This window comes from Ochotona curzoniae, unplaced genomic scaffold (genome assembly GCF_017591425.1).
Source record: "Ochotona curzoniae isolate NIBS_2020 unplaced genomic scaffold, NIBS_Ocur_1.0 contig_1, whole genome shotgun sequence".
NCBI lineage: Eukaryota > Metazoa > Chordata > Mammalia > Lagomorpha > Ochotonidae > Ochotona > Ochotona curzoniae.
This window is the reverse complement of record NW_024464918.1, coordinates 39266567-39287909: the sequence shown is the minus strand read 5'-3', so window position 1 is coordinate 39287909 and position 21343 is coordinate 39266567. Positions and strand designations below refer to the sequence as shown.

The 21343-nt window shown below is 46.3% G+C and overlaps 1 protein-coding gene across 4 annotated transcripts in view; it reads left to right on the top strand.

Moving 5' to 3' along the window:
* The first annotated feature begins 274 nt into the window (after positions 1-274).
* Positions 275-21343, top strand: part of FBXW11 (F-box and WD repeat domain containing 11) — a 94643-nt gene continuing 73574 nt past the window's right edge. Inside the window, exon 1 of one of the 4 annotated variants that reach the window (XM_040972203.1) lies at positions 275-471. In XM_040972203.1, coding sequence (XP_040828137.1) covers positions 427-471 — 45 coding nt within the window. In that variant the 5' untranslated portion in view covers positions 275-426. Of the gene's footprint in view, positions 472-9915; positions 10014-21343 lie in introns of those variants that run through there. The other 3 variants (XM_040972195.1, XM_040972212.1, XM_040972220.1) reach the window with 3 other exon arrangements.

Below are 21343 nucleotides of genomic sequence, written 5' to 3'. Positions count from 1 at the left end.
AGGATAAACCAGCCGGAAGAAGAAGCGTCGCGCATGGCTTTCTGGGATATGTAGTCCTGACGTTCTCCCCGCCCTGTCGCAGGAGCATCCCTAGGGTTATTTAAGGCGCGCATCCTGCCTTCCCAGGACATTGCTCCTTGGAGCTCCGACCGGTTCTCATCTCCTGTGCGGAGCTCGTCCCGGAGTCGCCTTCCCGCTCCCACCGCACTCTGTGGGTCCCGCGGCGGCTGCTGGGAGCTGTAGTGCCCGCCCTGCGTGCTGCGTTCGCCGAGGGGGAGGGCGGAGCTGCCGGCGCCCCGAGCGGGCTGGCAGCTGGAGTGGGTGCGAGAGCCGCCTCCGCCTCCGCCTCTGCCGCCTCCGCCGCCTCCTCCGCCCGGGCCGTTCGCTGCTGCGCGGGGAGAGCGAGGCGGGGCCGCCGCGGCCGCCATGGAGCCCGACTCGGTGATTGAGGACAAGACCATCGAGCTCATGGTAAGTGCGGCCCTCGGGACCGTCCGTTCTTCCGTGCGTCCGGCCCCACAGGCGGGCCTTGCCCACACCTCAACGTCCGGCGCGCGGCCGGCCTTGGCCTTGCCGGCTCCTGGCCTCGGGCCTGGCGCGGTGCCTCCCGATCCCGGGGGATCTCGGTGCCCGGCTCGCTGCTCCCCGCACCCCGGCCCTGTCCCGACTCCAGGCCCAGCTTTCGGGGGGCGACTCTCGCCGGTTCATGCTGCAGCCATAGGTCACAGCGGTGCTGGCGTCTCATGCTGCTCTTTTGGGCACGGGATCGCCACCCCTCTCCCCTCCAGCCCCGTATTTTTCTGGCCCAGGCCCGCATTGGGGCCGAATGATCGGCCAGGGCTGCCTTGGCCTCCGGGTCCTAAGAGGGGCTCGCAGCACCCTCACTCTAACCTGGGGCTTGTGAGGATGGCCGGGCTAGGTCCTCCGGGATGGGGGGTGGGGGAGCTCTCGGATCGGAGGCTGTGACGGATCAGCGGCCGAGTCCCCGGGCCCCTGTGGTGTCTGGAGGCTTCTCGGACAAAGGGTTTCCTACCCAGCCGAAAGGGATGTTTGCACAGCAAGGCCCCAGCCAGGTACTCCGGATTCCATGCCCCTGGAAAGAGAAGCCGTAACTTTCTGCTTTCCTGATCTGCTTTGGGGAATTGAGATGGGGAGGGTGGCGGTAAGCATCGCTTTCAGTTCAGCAGCCAATTCTTTTTCTCTCCCTTAAAAAAAAAAAAAGGGTGGTGGTGGTGGTGTTGGGAGAGCGGTTCCTTGGCCCCTGGGGAAACGACCATTCTGTTAGAAACCATTGGCTAATACTCCCGGGTTCACGGACACCCTGCCTCCCCTTGCCGCTTGTGACTGGAGTCCGGAGGAGTTTTGTTAGTGTGAGAGTGGCTAGCGCAAAGTGAACAATCTGCTCATTGGCGCACGATTTGGTGGAAGAAATAAAACATGGCAGGTATTACCTGCCAGCGTGCAAGATGAGAGAGATCCGACGGGGCGCGGGAAGGCAGGCAGGCAGGCTGGCTGGCTTTGCTTCATTCAGCAGACAGGCCGACCCGGGGAGTCTGTCCTGTAGCAACCTCGGCAGTTTCTTTGTAGCCTTCTCAAGATTGTAGCAACTTCCACTCCAGGCTTGAGAAAAAGGCGAAAGAATCTACTTAACCCAGCAAATCGTTTTCCCAGCCAAGTTTTCTCCCAGTGTGAACGTGTTTATTGAGTCAGTGATTCCACTGGGTAGGGTTGGTGACATCAGAGCCACTTCCCCCATTTAATGCTATAAATAATAAATGGTGGCACTGAAAGGCTGTTGGATGGCTGCGTGGTGTCTGTGGAAGATGGCATCTGGGGAATTGAGATACGGGTCTTAAAAATGGAAGCGCAGTAGCATCAATTCCGAGGCAGCTGAATATTTGTTGTCCTCAGCATAACTTACAAAGCCAGATTTCTCCAGCCTTCTTGAAAACTGGGGAAAAAATTCCAACAGTTTCTGATTTGAGTGTGTATGTATGTGTATGCGTGCGCATGTATCGGGTTAATGTGACTTGGCTTTTTGTTCGATCTTCATTTACGCAATGATTTTCCTTTTTAGCCCCGTTTGTTAAGCTTTTGTAGTTAAGTGTTCTGTATTTTGCTGCTCTGTAGTGTCTAATTGGCTATCAACTGATCTTAATAATCTTTATCAATCTTTGCAGCTTTGATAAAATAATCTTAACAGTGGTAGTTACGTACATGGCATATTTTTAGGATGTAAAATTCATGCACTCACCACCAGAGTACTTCGCATTGGAAAGTTGCTCAAAGGTTCTGGGCCTTTTGGCCGAGATCAAGAGAAACATGGCTAGCTTAGGCTGTTGTGAGCTCCTCCCGCTTCTATTCGCATAAGAAGTAACTACAGTGTCTGTTTTCAAAAGAATTAGAAGAAATGACTGTGCCGTATAACCCAAGGCAGTGTGCTTGAGGACCTCACTAAAAAGAAAAAAAAATCTTTGGCCTAAATTTACTGGCTTCGTATATTCACAGCTTAGGAGAGCTTGATTTTACATGATATAATACTTGCATCTGATCTGACGGGAGATTTCAGCTTCTTAACGAGATTGTAAAGTAGGATATAAATTTGGAGTTTTAGAAGATTTAAGAGTTTAGTAGTTAGAGTCAGTTTAAAAATGACTCTTCATTTAAGGATTTTTGATATTCCCTGAAAGAACAATCACTTAATGTTATTAAGACAAGCCTTTTCATAAAGTTGTACGTGTGTATTTATTTTAGTACAGCATGTAACACAAATCCAGGACCAAATGCAGGAATAATGACTTAAAAATTCAGTTGCTTGTGACTTTATATAGTTAATGTGTTAGAAGCTTTCAGAAGTGAGTGTAACGTATTTTTTACATTGATTTTAAAATAACCTAATTGAGGGAATGGGTTACACTGATGGTGTTTTAGAAACCTAGAGCATGAAATATTTTGGGTTTTTATGCGTGAACTTCAGCACTCACATGCTTGTGATTGTGCTGGTGTACCAGTTCGAAACTTAGCCCAGATGTATCAAAAGAGCAAACAGACCTTATGGTTTTCTTCATTTCTTAATCTTCATCCCTTCAGATTCTTTATATCCACATTCTTTAAATTCTTGCACTTTGATTAAATCTACTGGCAGTGAAGCTGGTGATAGCAGAATAATCAGCTCTCCTAATGATAATGCAGGCTGAAGGTCCGGACCCCCTTGCCCAAGTCCAAGAGTTTCCTGAACCTCCTTGGGGTTCCAGCTGCTGAGACAAATGAGGTTACGGTGTCTGAATCACCTCATGACTTTCCTGGTCTTGCATTGGCCTGGTGTTGTACTTACTTTGAGGGCCTGGGTTTTTTTGTTTGTTTTGTTTGGTAAGATCAGCTCTATTAGGAAGAGGGAGGGGTGGAAAAGTAGTAATCCATTTTGGAAGCATACAGAGTTGACCAGACTAAGTGGAGACCCGCGTGGGATTATACGCCCCATGCTGTTTACTAATTCTTGGCTTTGAAAGGAGCTCATCTTCAGTCCATCATCACTAGCAGACACTCTCACGTGTTGTTGATTGGAAGAATTTCTCTTCAGCTGTTGAAAGGCAGCAGAAATGGTTGTGAAAAGTTTAGCAAGGTGATCGCGCCCCCATCTGGCTGCTCTTGTCTCCCTTCCCCTCTACGTCCTCAGTGGACAGTTTATACTCTGGATTCGTGTCCCCACTGCTAAATGACCCTTACTAAGGGAGTCCTTTTCCTTCTCTTGTGTCTTAAGTGGCCATGATGCTTGTTAAACCAAGTTAATAGAAGTTAGAATGCATTGGTCCTTATTATGAAGATAGGAGATAAATTCTGTTTTTATAGCTGTTGATGTACAACCAGGTCACAGGGACAAGGAGTGAGTCCGTCAAGGAATCGGGCTTATCACTTACTCTCGGGCACCTCTGGTTAAGCGCTAACTTAACCAAATGTACATTTCATAGATGCAGATTTCGTTAGGGTACTAATGAAATAAAACAGATGCATATTCATTGACCTCATTGACCTGCCTAAAGAGGCTGTGACTCAGATATATCCATTTTTGCCCTGATTCTGCAGTTGGTTCGGTGTCCTTTCATGTTTGACAAGGATAAACTGCTATCATATGTCTATTGCAAACTCAGATGACTAGCCCAGGGGAATCACCATGCTATTACATTGGTTTATGGAGCCCCACTTTGTCCCTCCAGTGAGTGCTATTTGAGCTGTGAATTCCAGAAATAGAGGTCAGCGTTGCAGTGCATCTGGTTAAGCCGCTGTCCGTGAGACTGGCATCCCGTTATGGGTGATAGTTTGAGCTGCAGCTGCTTCGCTTCTGATCCAGCTCAATGATAATGCACATGGGAGAGCAGTGGGAGATGGCCCAGGTGCTTGGGACCTCTGCCACCCACGTGGGCAGCCCGGATGGAGTTCCGAGCTCCTCGCTTTGGCTTGGATCAAGAGTTTATGGCCACTGGGAGAGGGAACCAGCAGATGAAAAATTTCTCTGTGTTTCTCTGTAACTCTGCCTATCAACATTGAAAAAAAAAATCTAGAAATAAAACTTTCTGCTCTGTAGGGGCTCTGGGATCCGGGTTTCACCCCATGATCTTTGTGCTTTACTGAGAAGAAGGCATTTCAGATCCCAGTGCTTGCAAAGCCGGTCTCCTCTCAGACTCCAGTCTTGCCTTTCCTCTCACTGTCCCCCTATAAAGCTTGGAGGATTGTAGTTCACCAAAATCTGCTCAGGCTTTTTCTTTTTTCGCCATCAGTATTAACTGGCTTAAGTCCATTTACTGAAGGCTACCAACATTTCCTGTGAGGAGCTGAGAGACTGGACAGACTGGCTTAGTGAAGTCTCATCAACCAACCTCTTCCAAGTCTATGCTAATAAAGTTGGATCCATTCACAAAGCACCAAATGCCGTCACCTCCACTGAAAGGGTTGATTTACATTATGATGACAGTTGCTATCTCTCTCTTTTGTATCTGTAATTCAGCCTGCTTGAAATTTGTTGTTAAAAGAATGAATTCTGGCGCCCAGTTCCACAGCTTAATTGATAAATCCTCACATTGCATATTGCATCTGTCGATATTGCATTTGGGCACTGGTTCTTTTTTTTTTTTTTAAGATTTACCTATTTTTATTGTAAAGTCAGTTATATAGAGAGAGGAGGATAGACAGGGGGAAATATCTTCTGTCCGATGATTCACTCCCCAAGGGACCACAATAGCCAGTGCTGTGTCGATATGAAGCCAGGAGCCAGGAACCTCTTCTGTGTCTCCCACGCGGGTGCAGGGGTCCTAGGACTGGGCTGTCCTCGACTGCTTTCTGAGGCCACAGGCAGGGAGCTCGATGGGTAGTGGGGCTGCTGGGGTTTGAACTGGCACCCATATGGAATCTTGGCGCATTCAAAGCGTGAACTTTAACTGCTAGGCCACAGCGTTGGGCCCTGGGCACTGGTTCTTATCCTGGCTGCTCTACTACCCATCCAACTCCCTGCTTGTGGCCTGGGAAAAGCAGTCGAGGATGGCCCAAAGCCTTGGGTCCCTGAGCCCGCGTGGGAGACCCCGAGAAAGCTCCTGGCTCTGTGGCTACTTGGGGAGTGAAGCAGCAGACAGAAAATCTTTCTGTCTCTCTTCCTCTCTGTATATCTGCCTTTTCAATACAAAAAAAAAATCTTAAAAAAGGAATGAATTCTGGCACTTTGTACTTACCTTGTAAAGCGCTTCACATACACTGGACTTGCATTGTGCTTACCTGGTTGTGTCCCCTAGTGAATAGTGAACTCCCTTTGGGAAGGGATGTGGCCTTACTCATCTTCCTGTGAGTGACACCGAATTCCAGATCTGCAGTGCCTTTCAGTCAGTGTGCAACTGAAGTTCCTTTCTAGTGATTTCCGTACGTGACTGCTTTCTGCTTATATCTTAACCATCTTCTCTGGAAATATTCACCTGCGTTACTGATTCACATCATACCTCCTGCTAACTCTTGTAGAGCTTACACTTTCCTGTGTGTTAGAAAATCCTGGGCGGCTCCTGAGTGTGCCTCAGCTTCCCTTCTGGGGGCTGCGGCTGCTTGAGTAACCCTGTACTCCTCGGCAGTGCTCAGTGCGTGGATGCTTAGGAGATGTTTGTTTAATTAAATCAACATTAGTTCTTTTAGTATGTTGGTAAAACTTCATTCTGACAACTTTAGAGAGATGTGGAGATGAATAGAAGACCAAAACTGGTAAGGGGCAGCAGGAGGGTGATGTGTGGCACACAGGGCTTCTACATTATTAACCATTATTACAGATTGACCCACACAGCGTGCACATTGATGTATTCATGTCCCAGGCGGCGGTTGCTAGCATTAGTTGAGAAAGCCAATTCTAAATTGTGTGATTTTAGAAAAAGCAGGGGCTTTCCAGTGAAACCCCTCTCTGACTGTTTCCTAGCTGTGATCTTCAGAGGGGAGACGTGTGGTGTGATTTCATGATATGTACAAATGGAAGCGAGGCCTTGCTGAGAGCGGTGCATGGAAGGGCTTCACCAGGGCTTGCCGTGCAGCCAGCACTGGCTGTTCTGACTTCTCCACCAGCACGGGGACCAGGCTTTGTGAAACTCAGGACAGATGGTGTGGAAAGGGTTTCCTTTTCCCTTGAGTTGTGCATATATTCATCCGTGAGGCTTTCCAGAGGTTTGCCATTCAGTTGCCTTTAGCCACGTATTCATGAGCCATTGTTGGGGGAAATGATGAACTCACACACAACCAGTACTATCTGGGAAAATGAGGGAGATTCTGTTAAAATTAAGAAGTGCAAATTTGGCCTGATTAGATCCGTGCCCTGCAGCTAGGACCCAGACTAGCCCGTGTTAGATATTCTGGCTGAAGGAAATTGCTGACTGGGGTACATTGACACGGGCGCTATGATTTCTGCTTTGGCTTTGGCTGGGAAATGATAAGTGCTGAATCCTTATCCTTTAGCCATGCTGGTGAGTTTGCCCTTTCGACCAGTGAGCAGTATCTAGACGAGACTTCCCCGAGTACTAGTATTGTTCATTGAATTAGTTAACAACAGAGGAAACAAACCTGTTGGTCAAGAATGTCCTTATTACTCTCGGTTGAGTTTCTGCTGATTGCAATTGCTTAACAGGAAATTTGTCTGTGTAGGCAAATGACTGACAGACTGGGAAGACCTGCCAATCCAGTAGTGTGTCTCTCATCTGGATCTTAGTGTTTTAAACAAAACTCCAAGATTGTAGAGTTCTGTGATGTCAGCCGGAAGCATTTTTAGGAAATTCCTCTTACTGATGAGATGGCTGGTCAACAATGAAGACCTTCTCAGAACGGAAAGCTGTGAAATAGGAACAGTGGGCCATTAGCCAGCGTCCATGGGGGGGTAGGCAACTGTGCTTGCATAAATGCACTGAGTGGAAGGAAGTGTTTTCTTGTAGAAAGCCTCTGATTGCCCTCTGTCTCCCCCAGAAGAAGAGGACTTTACTATTGGAAAAAGAGACTTGAATACTTTTTAATTTTTAAGAATTACATTGAATTCAATTTAAACCATTTTGAGAACCAGTTATAACATATGTTGGTTTTCTGAAGTAACTGCTTGAAGAGAAAGGGGCAGGGGACAGGAGGAGCCCTGTTCTGGCACTGCTTCATCAGCCAGGTGCTGTTATCACACAGGGCTTACCACCCGACTAGACGGTCAAGAAATAGTGTTGGAAGCGAAGGGGAGGAACATGAGCTTGCTGGTACAGGGGAAAAGCCCGAGAAGTCAGAAGTTCAGAAATGAGTTTGTCAGTCAAATTGTGGTTATGTTTTGCTGTAATTTGGATATAGTTGTAAGTTACTCTTTGAAAAGCAGAGTATATTCCGTTAGCAACTAGCCACTAACCTTAACTTACTGGTTACTTTGATCAAGATTTGATTTCCAGTGTATTCTTACAATTGAGTAGTGTCACTTTGTGGGAGGAAGTTGAGCACCCCTGATTTGCTTGGGATTTGACTATTGGAGTTGTGGCTATTAAGATATTTCCATCTGATTGTTATGGTGAGGTTAATCCTGGACTGGTATTTCAGTCACTTCCAGTTGCTTTGCCTGCAGTTTGAAAAATCAGAACATCCTTTGTCCTTGTCTCTGTGGGCTCTCACACAAATATTGTGATGTAAAAAAAAAATGAGTTCCATTGGATTTGAGACGCTTTGTCAAGGACACCGTGTTTGCTGCTGAACACAAGAACACTTGGATACCATTGTCATAAATGTGTCTCGCTTTAGCAGTGGGCTTGTGGGCTGAGGATTGTGGGGCCCTGTTAGCGCAGTGGTTTTCCAAGTGGCAGCATCTAGGGAGTTTGCCCTTTCCGGATGGCTCAACTGGTTCAGCTGGGCTGAAATATTTGCTGTTCTGTATTTTTGTACTTCTCCATTCCGACGTTAATTAACTTGTGCCCTTATGAGGCCAGTCAGGCTGTTTCTTCTGCTCTCCCAGATTCATAACCTTTCTGACCCTTGGACCTGGGAGGCAGCAGTGCTCAGAGGAAAGGGCGTGGGCAATCCCATCTAGTAAATTGAGGATTTGGGACCAGTTGTTTTTTTCTGCTTTCTTTTTTATGCATTGAATATGGGTAATCAGTGTGAAGGGCCTGCCTCACAGTAATCCCTCCATAAAGGTAGGTATTAATATGATCGTAAGGTGTGAAGCTTTTGGCAGCAGTGTAGCAGATGAGGAAGCAGCAAAATTTATACTCTGGTTAGCTCATAATCATAAGTTTTTATGTGACAGCCAGTGAGTTCTTTCTCCTTTATGGCTTGCTTCAAATTTGCAGTTCCAATGGGTCATTGGTAGGGTAGGAAAAAATTGGTATAAATGGACCAGGCTTAATGTTTAAAGGTGTCATCTTCTTGTAAATTGCTTATTAGTTTTGTTCCCTCATTTAGCCAATGACTGGCTATTGGTGGGGACTGGCCTTGAGTGCACAGTTCACCCTTAAGTTAAGTCAAGTGTTTTAAAATGTCCTGCACTGGGCCCAGTGCCATAGCATAGTGGTTAAAGTCCTTGCCTTGTACGCACCAGGATCCCATATGGTCGCCGGTTCTAATCCCGGTGGCCCTGCTTCCCATCCAGCTCCCTGCTTGTGGCCTGGGAAAGCAGTTGAGGACAGCCCAAAGCCTTGGGACCCTGCACCCGCATGGGAGACCTGGAAGAGCTCCTGGCTCCTCCTGGCTTCGGATTGGTTCAGCTCCAGCCATTGTGGCCACTTGGGGAGTGAATCATCGGATGGAAGATCTTCCTCTCTGTCTCTCCTCCTCTATGTATATTCGCCTTTCCAATAAAAATGCATAAAAAAAATGTCCTGCATTGCAAAGGGTTTGGATGGTGAGGAGATTCGATGTCTTACATGCGGCAGTCACAGAGTTTCTTTGTGAGGTGCCTTAGTAAATCCCTTTAGTGGGAGGAGATGTTTAAAGCCCCCGCCCTTCTGCCGTTATTTTTGGTTGACACACTTTCTGTCATGGTGGAGGAGCTGCCACAGAAGTAGCAGAGGGAGTTCCCTCTGGCTAAATGGCTTGAGAGAGCTGTGTGGATGGCAGCATAGGTTTTCCTTGCTCTCATTCGGGATCTGCATGATTTTTTTTAATCAAGTGAATATTAACATCAGGGATGTTTGGTGTTTGGCCATGTGGAATTTTGTGTCCTGCTTCACTGCCAGAGCTGAAAAGCGGCTCCCGGCCCCATGCGCTGTCTGCCGGGCCTCAGGCCCACCTCTGCACTGCCCCCTGCTTCCATTTCTCAGTGGCTGTCCTCTGCAGCTGCTGCCATGGTGGGTGTCTGGATTGCTTTCTGTCTTTCAACAGTTGCCGAAGTGCATGTTTGGGATTTTGTTGAAGAAAGCTGGATACAGTAAAACGGAAAGAATCTTGGAAGATGCTTGCCCGCTGTCTTTTCTCAGACTAGTCTGAAAGGGAATGCCCCCATTCATTCTGGATTGGTGGATCTGAAGTACAAAAATATTTTCCAGGTAAGCGATTACCATGTATTGTTGTGTTTTGTGGGCACTCACTTTCCCAAAAGAAACTTTACAATTTCCCTTTCCTTATTCCATTTTCTCTCCCTGTTAATATGGAAAGAAGGAAGCATTAGCTGTCTGAGCTTGGTGTGCTTGAATGGAGCGGCGAAGGCGTCCGTGGCGGAATTGCTAGGAGAACTTTTAGTGGCAGAATACAATTATTTTTTTTGTAGGCCCAGATAACATTTAGCCATAGACTAATAGGGAATACAATTAAGCCTGGAAAATATGAAAAAACAAATGGTCATTTTGAAGCATAATGACATCTGATTTATGGTTAACATTTCGTCAAAAAATATTTTTATAGTTACCTTCCGAAGTAGCGGAGTTTTATCTTGATTGAGGACATCTGCTGACCCCAGCCCTGTTGGGCAGGCTCCGTTTACTGGTGTGTTCCATCTGATTGCACAGTGCCTCACCTGGGCTTTGCAGAGAATGACATGCGCTCGGAAGCCTTAGGTTGGGACGGATTGGCCGGGGTTGGAGAGCTGGTGAATGGGCAGAGTCGAGCTATAGCCTGGCTCGTTGTCTCAAGCTCTGGGTCTTTCCGCCTTCCTCAGCTTGATGGAGTTAGTGCTTTAGCTTCTGGATTTCCCAGCTGTCTGCCTGCAAGAGCATGGGGAGTCTTTCTATAACAGATTTTCACTTCAATAACACCCTTTAGGTCGCTGCGTGATACTTTAATCATCTCTGGTGCTCTGCTTGCTGAGTGAAACTTAGGAGATTGTTAGTTCTTTATTAAGTGCACATGAACGAAACATAGGGAGTGGATTAGGGAGCAGCTTATGTAAATATGCAATCTTGCTTTATACCGGGAAGAATCATGTGGTCTGGTGAACTCAAACATCTTATCTTCTCACTTCCTCTTTAGTATTTATTGGTTTTTAAATAGCTCAGTAGTTTATTGTGTAGACTTCATTTAACTTGGAGTTTGTCAGCCTGACAACTCTTATAAACATGACCTTTCTGGGGTCCCATTAATCTTAAATCTTTTTTTTTTTTTTAATTGTAGACTGACACTCTGACTTTTGTGAACCTTGTTTTATTCTAATTCCTTTCCGTTTGCCAATATTTCTCCTAAGTCGGCACCTGTCACACTTGTTACCTGAAGTGCTGTTTGGGGGCAGGGTGGGGCACCAACAGGGAAAACATAGCCAGTAACGTGGGATGCTTATTCTGTATGGAGAGTGAATCTAGACACTTTTTGCATGTGATCTTATTTTATCTGCCTAGTAACCTGTTGAGGTAGGTACCATTATTTCCACTTTACTGATTAGGAAACTGGAAGGCAGAGTAGTTAGGCAACATGCTGCCTATCGCCCATCTTAGAAGTGATAAGGACTTATCTTAGACTGGCTGCAGAGAATGTGGGTCTAGCCTCTGTGCCCTGTGTACAGCCTCCAGCTTACAAGATCCTCCAGTAACGCACAGGCAGCAGCTCTGAAGACTGCAGACAGTACCAGACTCTGAAGAGAATAGGATTGGTTGTAGAATATCTGTTCCTTATCATCTGCAGGAAGCAGTCTCAGTTTCTGTGTTCCCCAGCCAGGGCTGGCTGTTGGGCTGTTTCCCAGGAGAACTTGCAGTAGGTCAGCTTCAGTTCTGTCCCAAGGGTGCTGTCTGCTGGAACTTTCCACGATCATTGAAATGTTTAGTAGCTGCACAGCTCAGTGTGGTGACTGCTCGTCACACGTGGCCATTTTGAAGTGTAGTTCTGCAACTGACGAACTGAATTTGAAGTTTCACCTGATGACATTTATGTTTAAATGGCTAGATGTACAGTTATAACATTTGTCTTGTGTCTAGTCCTTGGTTTAAAACCCTCAGAAATCTGATCTGGTCAGCATGTTCAAGGCAGCTTGCTGTCTCAAGGTTAGGCTAAAAGGAATCTACTAAAAAAAAAAATGCATGTGTAAGTGCAGAATTCTTAGAATTTACAGATGTATACTGTGTTGGCATGTTTAACGTATATTCTTTCCTGATGGGCAGTGTTGCTTCTGAGGCCATAATGAATATGTTAGCTTAGTGGTTTGGAATTAGAGGCAGAGAGACCTGCAGACCCAAGACAAGTGGCTGGGCTGCTCTTGTTGTATGAGGTAGCCAGGTCGGGTCAGCAGGGGGAGCGGGATGCCTGTCACACGGGCCAGGGAGGGTGTCGTTCGGATGGCTTTAGCAATGGCTGATTTTTTCCTGTGGCATAACTCCCTTCAGCTCTAGTGCCTGCTTTTGCTTGCAGGCTCCCTTCTGGTTCAGGCACTGGCTTTGACAGGTTGGTACATTTGCCCTGAAGGCATCCTTGGCTTACAGGTCTGGGAGGCCCTTGGGCTCCCTTCGTTACTGCTGTGATCAGCTGTATTTTCCTTCTTGAAAAAGGCAGTCGAATGTTCCTTGCTTCCCCATGGTCTCTTTCTACTGAAAAACAAATATTTGCTTAATGTGGTCGTAGGCTATGTTGTCAAACAGAAACATTCAGAAGAATATATACCTTATGTTTCATTCTTTTTGTTTTAAATCATGTTACTAAGTGGAGGTTGGTTTTTCCTAACTGTATCATTACCTTGGGACTTGCTCTTTTAAATTCTTTTTTCCATGTCTGTTTTCATTTTATTTGAATAGCTGAGTCCAGAGGTTTTCTGTCCACTGGCACACTCATTGATTCACTCCCCAGGTGTCAGCTCTGGGTCAAGCCACAGCCAGTGACATGGCGCTTAATCTGGGTCTGCCATGTGGCAGAGATCCAAGTGCACAAACTGTTTATTGCCACTCAGTGCACATTAGCAGTATCGTAGATTAGAAGTGGAGGACCTGGGATGTGACGTAGGCATTCTAATAGGGGATTTGGGCATCTTGTGATCGAACTGCTGTGATAGATACCTGCTCCTTGGGATTTGAGTTTAAACATTTTTAATTATTTTATTTGAAAGGCAGAATTACAAAAAGGGACAGATAAATCTTCCATTAGCTGGTTTACTTCTCAGATGGCCAAATTGGCCAGGGAGCTGGGCCACGCAAAGCCTGGAGCCAGGAGCTTTTGGGTCTCCCATGTGGGTACAGGGCCTTAGGACCGGGGGCCCTCTTCTGCTGCTTTTCCAGGCTTATTATCAGGATGCTGGATTGAAAGTGAAGCAGCTTGGACTTGAACTGGCACCCGTATGGGTTGTTGGCACCTCAGGCAGCAGTTTAACGCATTATGCCACCACACTGGCCCCGGAGCTTGTTCTTGGAATAGAAGAATAACAACCACATTTATGTTTTAGGAAGTTAATTTTGTCATGGATAGGCAAAACGGGTTGAAGAGATTCAAGAGGGGGAGACCAGTTAATCTGGGGGAGCAGTGATGAAGGTAATATGGAGTGGATTTGAAAGAGATGGGTGGTGGAATGCACAGAATTTGGGGATTGGTTAACAGTACAAGAAGAGACAAGGAAATAGTCTGAATTTTAGACTCTTGGCTTGGGTGCCTGAATAGATGGTTGTTCTAATCTCCAAGACAGGGAATTACTGGCAGGAAAATAGATGGGGGTGGGGAGAAAGAACAAGTTCACTTTGGGTTATAATGAATTGAAGTTGCCTCTGGATGAATCATAGGAAAGCAGTGTCTGGTAGGAATAATAGTCTAGAGCTCACTGCAGGGGACAGACTTAGAAATATTTGGAAATTTTTAGCCATAGTTGTAGTTGGTTTAGTAGTAATGAGCTAGCTGATTCATTATAGATTGAAGAATCTATACATAGTATCAGGAAGCGAACAAGAGATGGGCTGTAGGTCCAAGTTGGAACCTGAGGTTGTATGTGATGTTGTTCTCCTAGATTAAACCAGGCATTCCATTACAGCCAGCTGGAACCTAGCCCCGCTTAGCAAGTCAGTTCATTATATTTGGGTTGTGATTTTTTTTTTTTTCCTTTTACTGTAGTTGTTTAGTTGAGTCCTGGTTTTCGAAATGATTTAAAAAATTGTGTTGTCACTACATGTTGTGTACATTCCCTGACGGTTACAGTTCAATTCTTGGCATTTACTCACGAAAATAGGAGCAAAAAAAAAAAAAAAAAAGCCTGGACAGCGGTGCTTCTGGTTGAGGCTTGATGAGAAATGGAAATCTAGTTTTCCTTTTTTCCTTCAGATTGCCTTGGTTCCCGAATCTGCTTCGCTGTGCTGCATCTGATCATGGTGTTTTAACACACATGTTTTTAACATCACAACCTGAGGCCTGCTACCAGCCAGCTTTTTCATATACTTGTCGGTTGAAGAAACAGCGAGCTGTTGCAGTGGTGGAGGGAAGGTTCGCTGTGTTGGAGTCACAGCGATGCTGTGTTAATCTCAGGGGTGGCACATGTCAGGGATTTCTAGGGCAAAATTTCACTTTGTGCTATTTTCACCTTGTATGTTCGTGTCAGCTCTTAATTCCAGAGTGACATGTAACACCACTGTAATTAAGTTTTGGTGATGAAAGCACCGAGGCATGAAGGGTCCTTCACAGCTGCAGTCTGTCAATACTTGACAACAGCTTTTCAGCAAATTGTATGTATCTATGATACAAAATTCATAACATGCAGAAGGGCGTATGCAGGGAGAAGGTGCTCATTTCCTTAGCTGCAGCACCCCGATTGCATTCCAGGGTCACCTTCCTAGATGGTGGGGTATGTGACTGCTGTACAGTGTTCTGGCCTTCATCTGGGTAATGTAGAATCTTTCATATCCCCTCCCAAAGAACTCTAATAGGCTTTGAGGAGATATTTTAACAGATGCCTGCTGATTTATTATGCAGAAATGCTGTAATTTGTATCACCAGTTGGATTATTCTGTATATAGGTTATTTCCAGGCTGTTCTTATTATATATAATACTATAAGTAATAACTTTGGGCACATGCCATTGTTTTTAACCCTAGGGAGTAGATCTTCAAGACCGATTCCCAAGAGGAGAGCTGGGTAGCTCCTCTAAAAAAACACTTAATAGCAGCTAGGCATTTGGCGCAGCTGTTCAGGCATTACAGACGCACATAGAGGTAGAGAAATCTCGAATTTGGCTGAAGCTGGACATTTAGTCTCGGTCTCCCAGTTGGGTAGCATGGACCCAACTACTTGAGTCGTAAACCTGCCTCCCAGGGTTCGCGGCAGCAGGAAGTGAGTGTCGGGAATGAAGGCGGGCTCCGTGGCAGGCACTCTGCACAGGGGAGCAGTCGTTTTATTTAGTCTGTATGAAACACCCACCTCCCTTCTCACTTCATCTCTTCTCCCTCTCTCTCCTTATTTCCTTGTTTTTTTTTTTGCCTCCCCCACACGGAAGGCCAGCATTACAGGCAGCTGCTGGGGCTCTCCTGACAATGAGAGCAGTCCTGCTTTTTCCCCTTTCTTTGGTATTAACTTTTTTTTTTTTTTTAAATAAGTTTAGCTCAGTTGTACAGTATTCTTACATATTTTCTCACTTAACTTGCCTCATTCTTTCGTTGGGTGAAAGACACGCAGGCTGAATATTTGGACCAGAGTGCTGCCTCATAGTGTCCCTTGCAATGAGTCACTCAGGAGGCACTTAATAACACTTTATATCACTGTGAGCCCTGGCTGTGGTGGCAACAGCCCAGTCCCGCAGTGAATATAGCTTTCTCCTTGGCTGTATTAGAGGGCAGTCGGTGGGCACTATTTGGCACCTTGTAAATATTTTGTTCGTTTACAGCTTTGCACTTACTGAACTCAGCATCAGGACCCTGAAGTCCGTTATGATTGTGGTTTTCCAGTTGTCATTCCTTCTACATAGATTGGCTGGCATCCACAGAGGCTGCCTCTCTTTCTCCACCTTTCTTCCTTCCTTTTTTTTTTTTAAAGATTTATTTTTATTGCAAAGTCAGATATACAGAGAGGAGGAGGAACAGAGAGGAAGATCTTCTGTCCAGTGATTCACTCTCCAAGTGACCGCAAAAGCTGGTGCTGTGCTGATCCAAAGCCAGGAACCAGGAACCTCTTCCAGGTCTCCCACGTGGGTGCAGGATCCCAAGGCTTTGGGCTGTCCTCGACTGCTCTCCCAGGCCACAAGCAGGGAGCTGGATGGGAAGTGGAGCTGCTGGGATATGAACCAGCGCCCCTGGTGCCCATATGGGATCCTGGCAGGTTCAAGGCAAGGACTTTAGCTGCTAGGCCACCACGCTGGGCCCCACCTTTCTTATCTTTATCATCCTCCTTTTGTGGGCTGTTAATTATTCAGTGTTAACCAATTACAGCTTGTACTGCTGATCACCTGTCCCAGGTTTGCCTGAGGAGAGCCCTTCAAGGCAGCTCTTGCTTCCTTTTAGCATAATCACATGTCTGTGTGTGTGTGTGTGTTGTTTTGCTAACCTTGTTCTTCCTACAAAGTGGAAATCAGACAGATCTTCTGTGTTGGTTTGTGTTTGTGTGTGTGTGCGGGGGGGCGGGTTGTGGAGCGAGCAGCCATAATTGTTGGGAATTGTCACTGCTTCTAGAACCTTTTGATAACTTAAGTTCATGTTATTTCTGATCTCACATTTGGTATTATGAGCATTAAAAAATTTTTTTGTTGTTGTGAAGTCAGATATATACATAGAGGAGAGACAGAGAGGAAGATCTTCCATCCGATGATTCACTCCCCAAGTGGCCACAATGGCTGGAGCTGAACCAATCCGAAGCCAGGAGGAGCCAGGAGCTCTTCCAGGTCTCCCATGCGGGTGCAGGGTCCCAAGGCTTTGGGCCATCCTCTCCTACTTTCCCAGGCTACAATCAGGGAGCTGGATGGGAAGCAGGACTGCTGGGATACGAGCTGCACCCATATGGTATCCTGGCGCATGCAAAGCGAGGACTTTAGCTGCTAGGCTGCTGTGCTGGGCCCTCTTTTGTTGACGCTTTTCATTTTCAGAATCTAAGAGACTTTGGATGAAGAACCATCAAGTTGTGGGGCATGTTGTTACATATGTAGTCAGAGAAGTAGTTTCCCTCACTTGTTATTGAGCTTTTGTGGTTACATACACAGTCAATACGCAGTCTCTCTCATTTGTTATGCCCTGTTCTGGAAATATGCAGTTAACAGAACTGAATCAGATGCGCACTTTGCTTCCAGAGACTGGCAGTGCTTTATGTAAGAAAATACAGCAGCACGTGAAAACTGCCAAGGATTGTGAAGGGTAGCCAGTGTTGTGCAAGCTGGGAAAGGAAGGAACCTTCCCAAGGGACATTGTCTAGTGACCCTTTGTGACCTGGGCACAGGGACCCAGGGGCAGAGTGTCTCTGAGTGAAGAGTGACCTACTGCTGTCTGCATCAGGGACAGCCGGGTGGCTCTGTGGACTCTCGGTGTGTACCTGGGTGGAGAGCCCGAGGTAGATGAGTTTGAAAAGGGAGGTTATAAACCAGACTCTAGTAGGTTCTGTGAAGGATAGGCCGGCTTCCCTGGACATCTTTTAGTCTATGCAGACAAAAATAAAATGGAGGCATTTCAAGTCCAAAGACTGGTTTCTGGTTTTGCTTGAAAATTGGAGCAAAATAGTAGCTGTTCCTTTGGGTCTGGGCTTGTATGTTTTTTTACCATAGCTCACATAAGGAAGCCACATTGACCTACGTGTGATTGCTCCCTGGGTTGTAGGATTGTGACGGTGGGGGATGCGCTTCCAGAAGGACATGTGAATCTTTGAGCTTTAAGATCACTCGGGCAGTTTGGGGGATGCATTGGAGCAGGGCGACCAATTAGTAGATTACTGTAGTTTTTCAGAGAAGAAATTAGAAGATAGTAACAGATGGCATGAAGAGGAGGAAATGAAGCGTTTTAGATGTAGAGTGGATAGATTGTATTAATGTGGTGGATGGGCAAATATGTGTGTAGGAGGGTACTCTGCAAAATTTGTGGAAAAATAAAAGTAAAAGATGCTTATTGTGGTACAAAAAATTTTTGAACGTACTGTGTAGTTTTTCATAATAATCATTTGCATGAACTTTTAAAATATCCTTCATCTAGACCATGGCAGGTGCTTTTTTGGCATCAAAAACATTTATTTGAAAGCCAGATTGACCAGTTGAACGGTCAGTTGATATCTTCTGTTGTTTTTTTCTTTATTTCTGTTTGTTTAGTTTTGTCAGCTGATTTACTTCCCAAATGTCCACAGCAGTCTGGGCTGGGCTGGGCCTAGCCAAGAACAGCTAGCTCACTGGCATGAGTGACAGGTGCCTAACCCTGCAAACCATTACCTGCTACTTGCCAGGGCATGTGTCAGCAGGCAGCTGGACTCAGAAGCAGTCCCGTGGCATGTGGGCATCCCCCAAAAGTGCTATTGTAACTACAGTGTCAAATACTTACTCCCAAATAAATCTTTCTAAAAAATTCAATTTCCGTGAACTTCATGAATCACCCAGGTGAATGTTAGGAAGAGTTAAAACAGATTCTTCAAGCAAGGAGCTCTCTTTTCATTTTTTTTTTTCTTCTAAACATCTTTGCGATCACAAAGCAGGTTCTGGAAGTAAGTCACTCGGTTTGGTAGCCTATTGGTCTTGGAAGGCAGGAGTGATAGCTTCAGGTGTTGTCACTCTGGACAGTCTGGTTTTCTGTTGGGCAGATGCCACGCTTTGGCAAACATTGTAACTTCAGCCAGACTTTATACCTGAACGTTGTGTTAACATTAACATTTATGTTACGCTTTCTTTATTTTTGGCTTCCTTTACAATTGTGGAACTAAATTTTCTTTTTTTAAATATATATATATATTTTTTAAATTGGAAAGGCAAATTTACAGAGAGAAGGAAAGACAGAAAGATCTTCTGTCTGCTGGTTCACTCCCCAAGTGGCAGTTGGAGATGAGTTGATCTGAAGCCAGGAGCCTGGAGCTTCTTCCACGTCTCCGATGTGGGTGCACAGCCATCCTTGACTGCCTTCCCAGGCCACAAGCAAGGAGTTGGATGGGAAGTGAGGCAGCCGGTGTATGAACTGGTGCACATAAGGGATCCCCGAGGGGCGATTTGGGAGTTGTATTATCACACCATATCTGTATTATCACACCATATCTGGAGCTAAATTTTCAAGCAAAAATATTATTAATATACTTAAATGATTTGTTGCTTAGATATGATCTTCCTGTGATTTCTACAGGGTCCTACATAATACAGTTAAAATTATACCATGTAGGGATTGGCGCTGTGGTGTGGTCGGTTAGCTGCCAGTCTGTATTCTGCCTGCTCTACTTTTTTTTTTAAAGAGTTGCTTATTTTTATTGTAAAGTCAGATATATAGAGAGGAGAGATAGAGAGGAAGATCTGTCTTTTGTGTTCACTTCCCAAGTGGCCATAACGGTTGGGGCTGAGCCAATCTGAAGCCAGGGCCCAGATCCTCTTTGGGTCTCCGCAGGTGCAGGGTCCCAAGGCTTTGGGCTGTCCCTCTGCTGCTTTCCCAGGCCACAAGCAGGGAGCTGGATGGGAAGCAGGGCTGCCAGAATTAGAACCCTTATCCATACGGGAGCCTGGTACGTGCAAGCCGAGGACTTTAGTCGCTAGGTTACTGCACTGGGCTCTGCCTGCACTGCTTTGATCAGAGTGAGCCAAGTGATTGAGACCTTGCCGCTCATGTGGAAGGATCCAGAAGATGCTCCTGGCTCATCCCTGGCATGTGGAGACCATTTGGGGACTGGACCAGTGAATGGAAGATGAATCGGTTTCTGTCTTTCCCTCCCTCTCTACAACCGTGTCTTTCAAATTAATCAAAACTTAAAAATAATGTCATACATTTATTAATTGTTACTAAGTATTTTGCAGGTGGGCATTGTCGTGCAGTGGTTTGGGACACCCACATCCCCATATAGGAGTGCCAGTTTGAACATCAAATGATTTCTCTTGTGATGCTGGGAGGCAGCAGATGATGACTCCAGTCTTGGGTTCTTCCACCCACGTAGGGATTAGTTGGAGTTCTGGTATCCTTGTTCCCTTATGCTTGACCCCATCCTCACTGTTGGTGTTTGGGAAGTGAATCAGCTGTCTTTGAACTAGAGCAGGATTAGAACTGGCATCCGTATGGGTTCCTGGGCGCATTCAAGGCGGGGACTTTGGCCTCTAGGCTACCGCACTGGGCCCAGGGAAACTGTTTGTTTACTGGTTTTACTAAAGGCTGTAATAAAGGCTGCTAGTGAACAGCCAGGGTAGAGTTTTGAGGCAGGCACATCTCCAGGGTCAGGAGCTTCTTTCTCCGTGGAGTTAGACTGCGCCACTGTCCCTGCATATGCAGACATTCACCGTCTGGACGGTCTCCAGATCCTGCTAAACTAAAAGCTAAAACTAAAACTAAAAGTTCCTCGTTTTGTTCTGTGAGGCCTGTTGCCTCACGGTGCTGGTTGAAGCCGGGGCGTGGCTGGTGAGGCTTGGTCTCCAGCTGGTCTCCTGCCAAGCTTAGGGGTAGAGCACGGCCGTCCTGGTCCTCTGATTGCTAGGTTGCTTGCTGTGGCAGGCAGCCCATCCTCCTGGTGACCCCTCATTGGTCGATAGAAGAAGGGGCTTATTATGAACCAAAGCCGTTCCTCTTACCTATCACTTGAGGAATTCCTAAGAATTTAGAAGCTCTCACCTAAGGGAAAAAGGGGGAGGTGCAGCTTTTATGAAAAGCTTCTGCTCGGTCTGTTTCCAAAAATCCTCAAGTCTCTTCGTTTTCTTTACATTGTCCTCAGCACTTGGTATCACCGATCTTCCACTGGTTAGTTCTCTCCCCAAATGCCTGAAGTAGCCATGGCTGGGCTGGGCTGAATCCAGGGTCTCTCATGTTGCTGCTTTCCAAACAGGCAGGGAGCTGGATGGGAAGTGGGGCTGTTGGGATTAGAACCGGCACCCATATGATATCCCAGTGTGTTCAAGGCAGTGACGTTTGCCTCTAGGCTACCGTGCTAGACCCTCTTTATTATGTCTTCTGCAATGTGGCAAGCACCTGGACGATTCCAGTGCCAGTGTAGAGCGTTGTTTGTTTCTGTGTTCCTTCAGTGATGGTGGTTGCATCCTGTCAGAACCTCCAGGTCTTCTTGCTCAGTCTTACCTGTTTTGCTTTCTCTTATCCTAGCTGTCTATGCTTTAGTCACTGCAATCTGTTTTCTTTCATTTTCTCAAGTTTTTCTGCTTCAGGGTCCTCACAAGCATTACTGTTTGTTACCATCTTCAGAGGGGGATTTCACTGTTTCCGTCCTAGTGCCCGTGCCTAGTACCCAAGCGTAGGCTCCTCGGGCAGGGCCTGTGTCTGGGTCCCTAGGAACTGTCACATTGAGTGTCCCTTGTCATGCTGTAGCAGCGTTGAGTTCAAGCTGCTGACGTAATTGCCGTTGC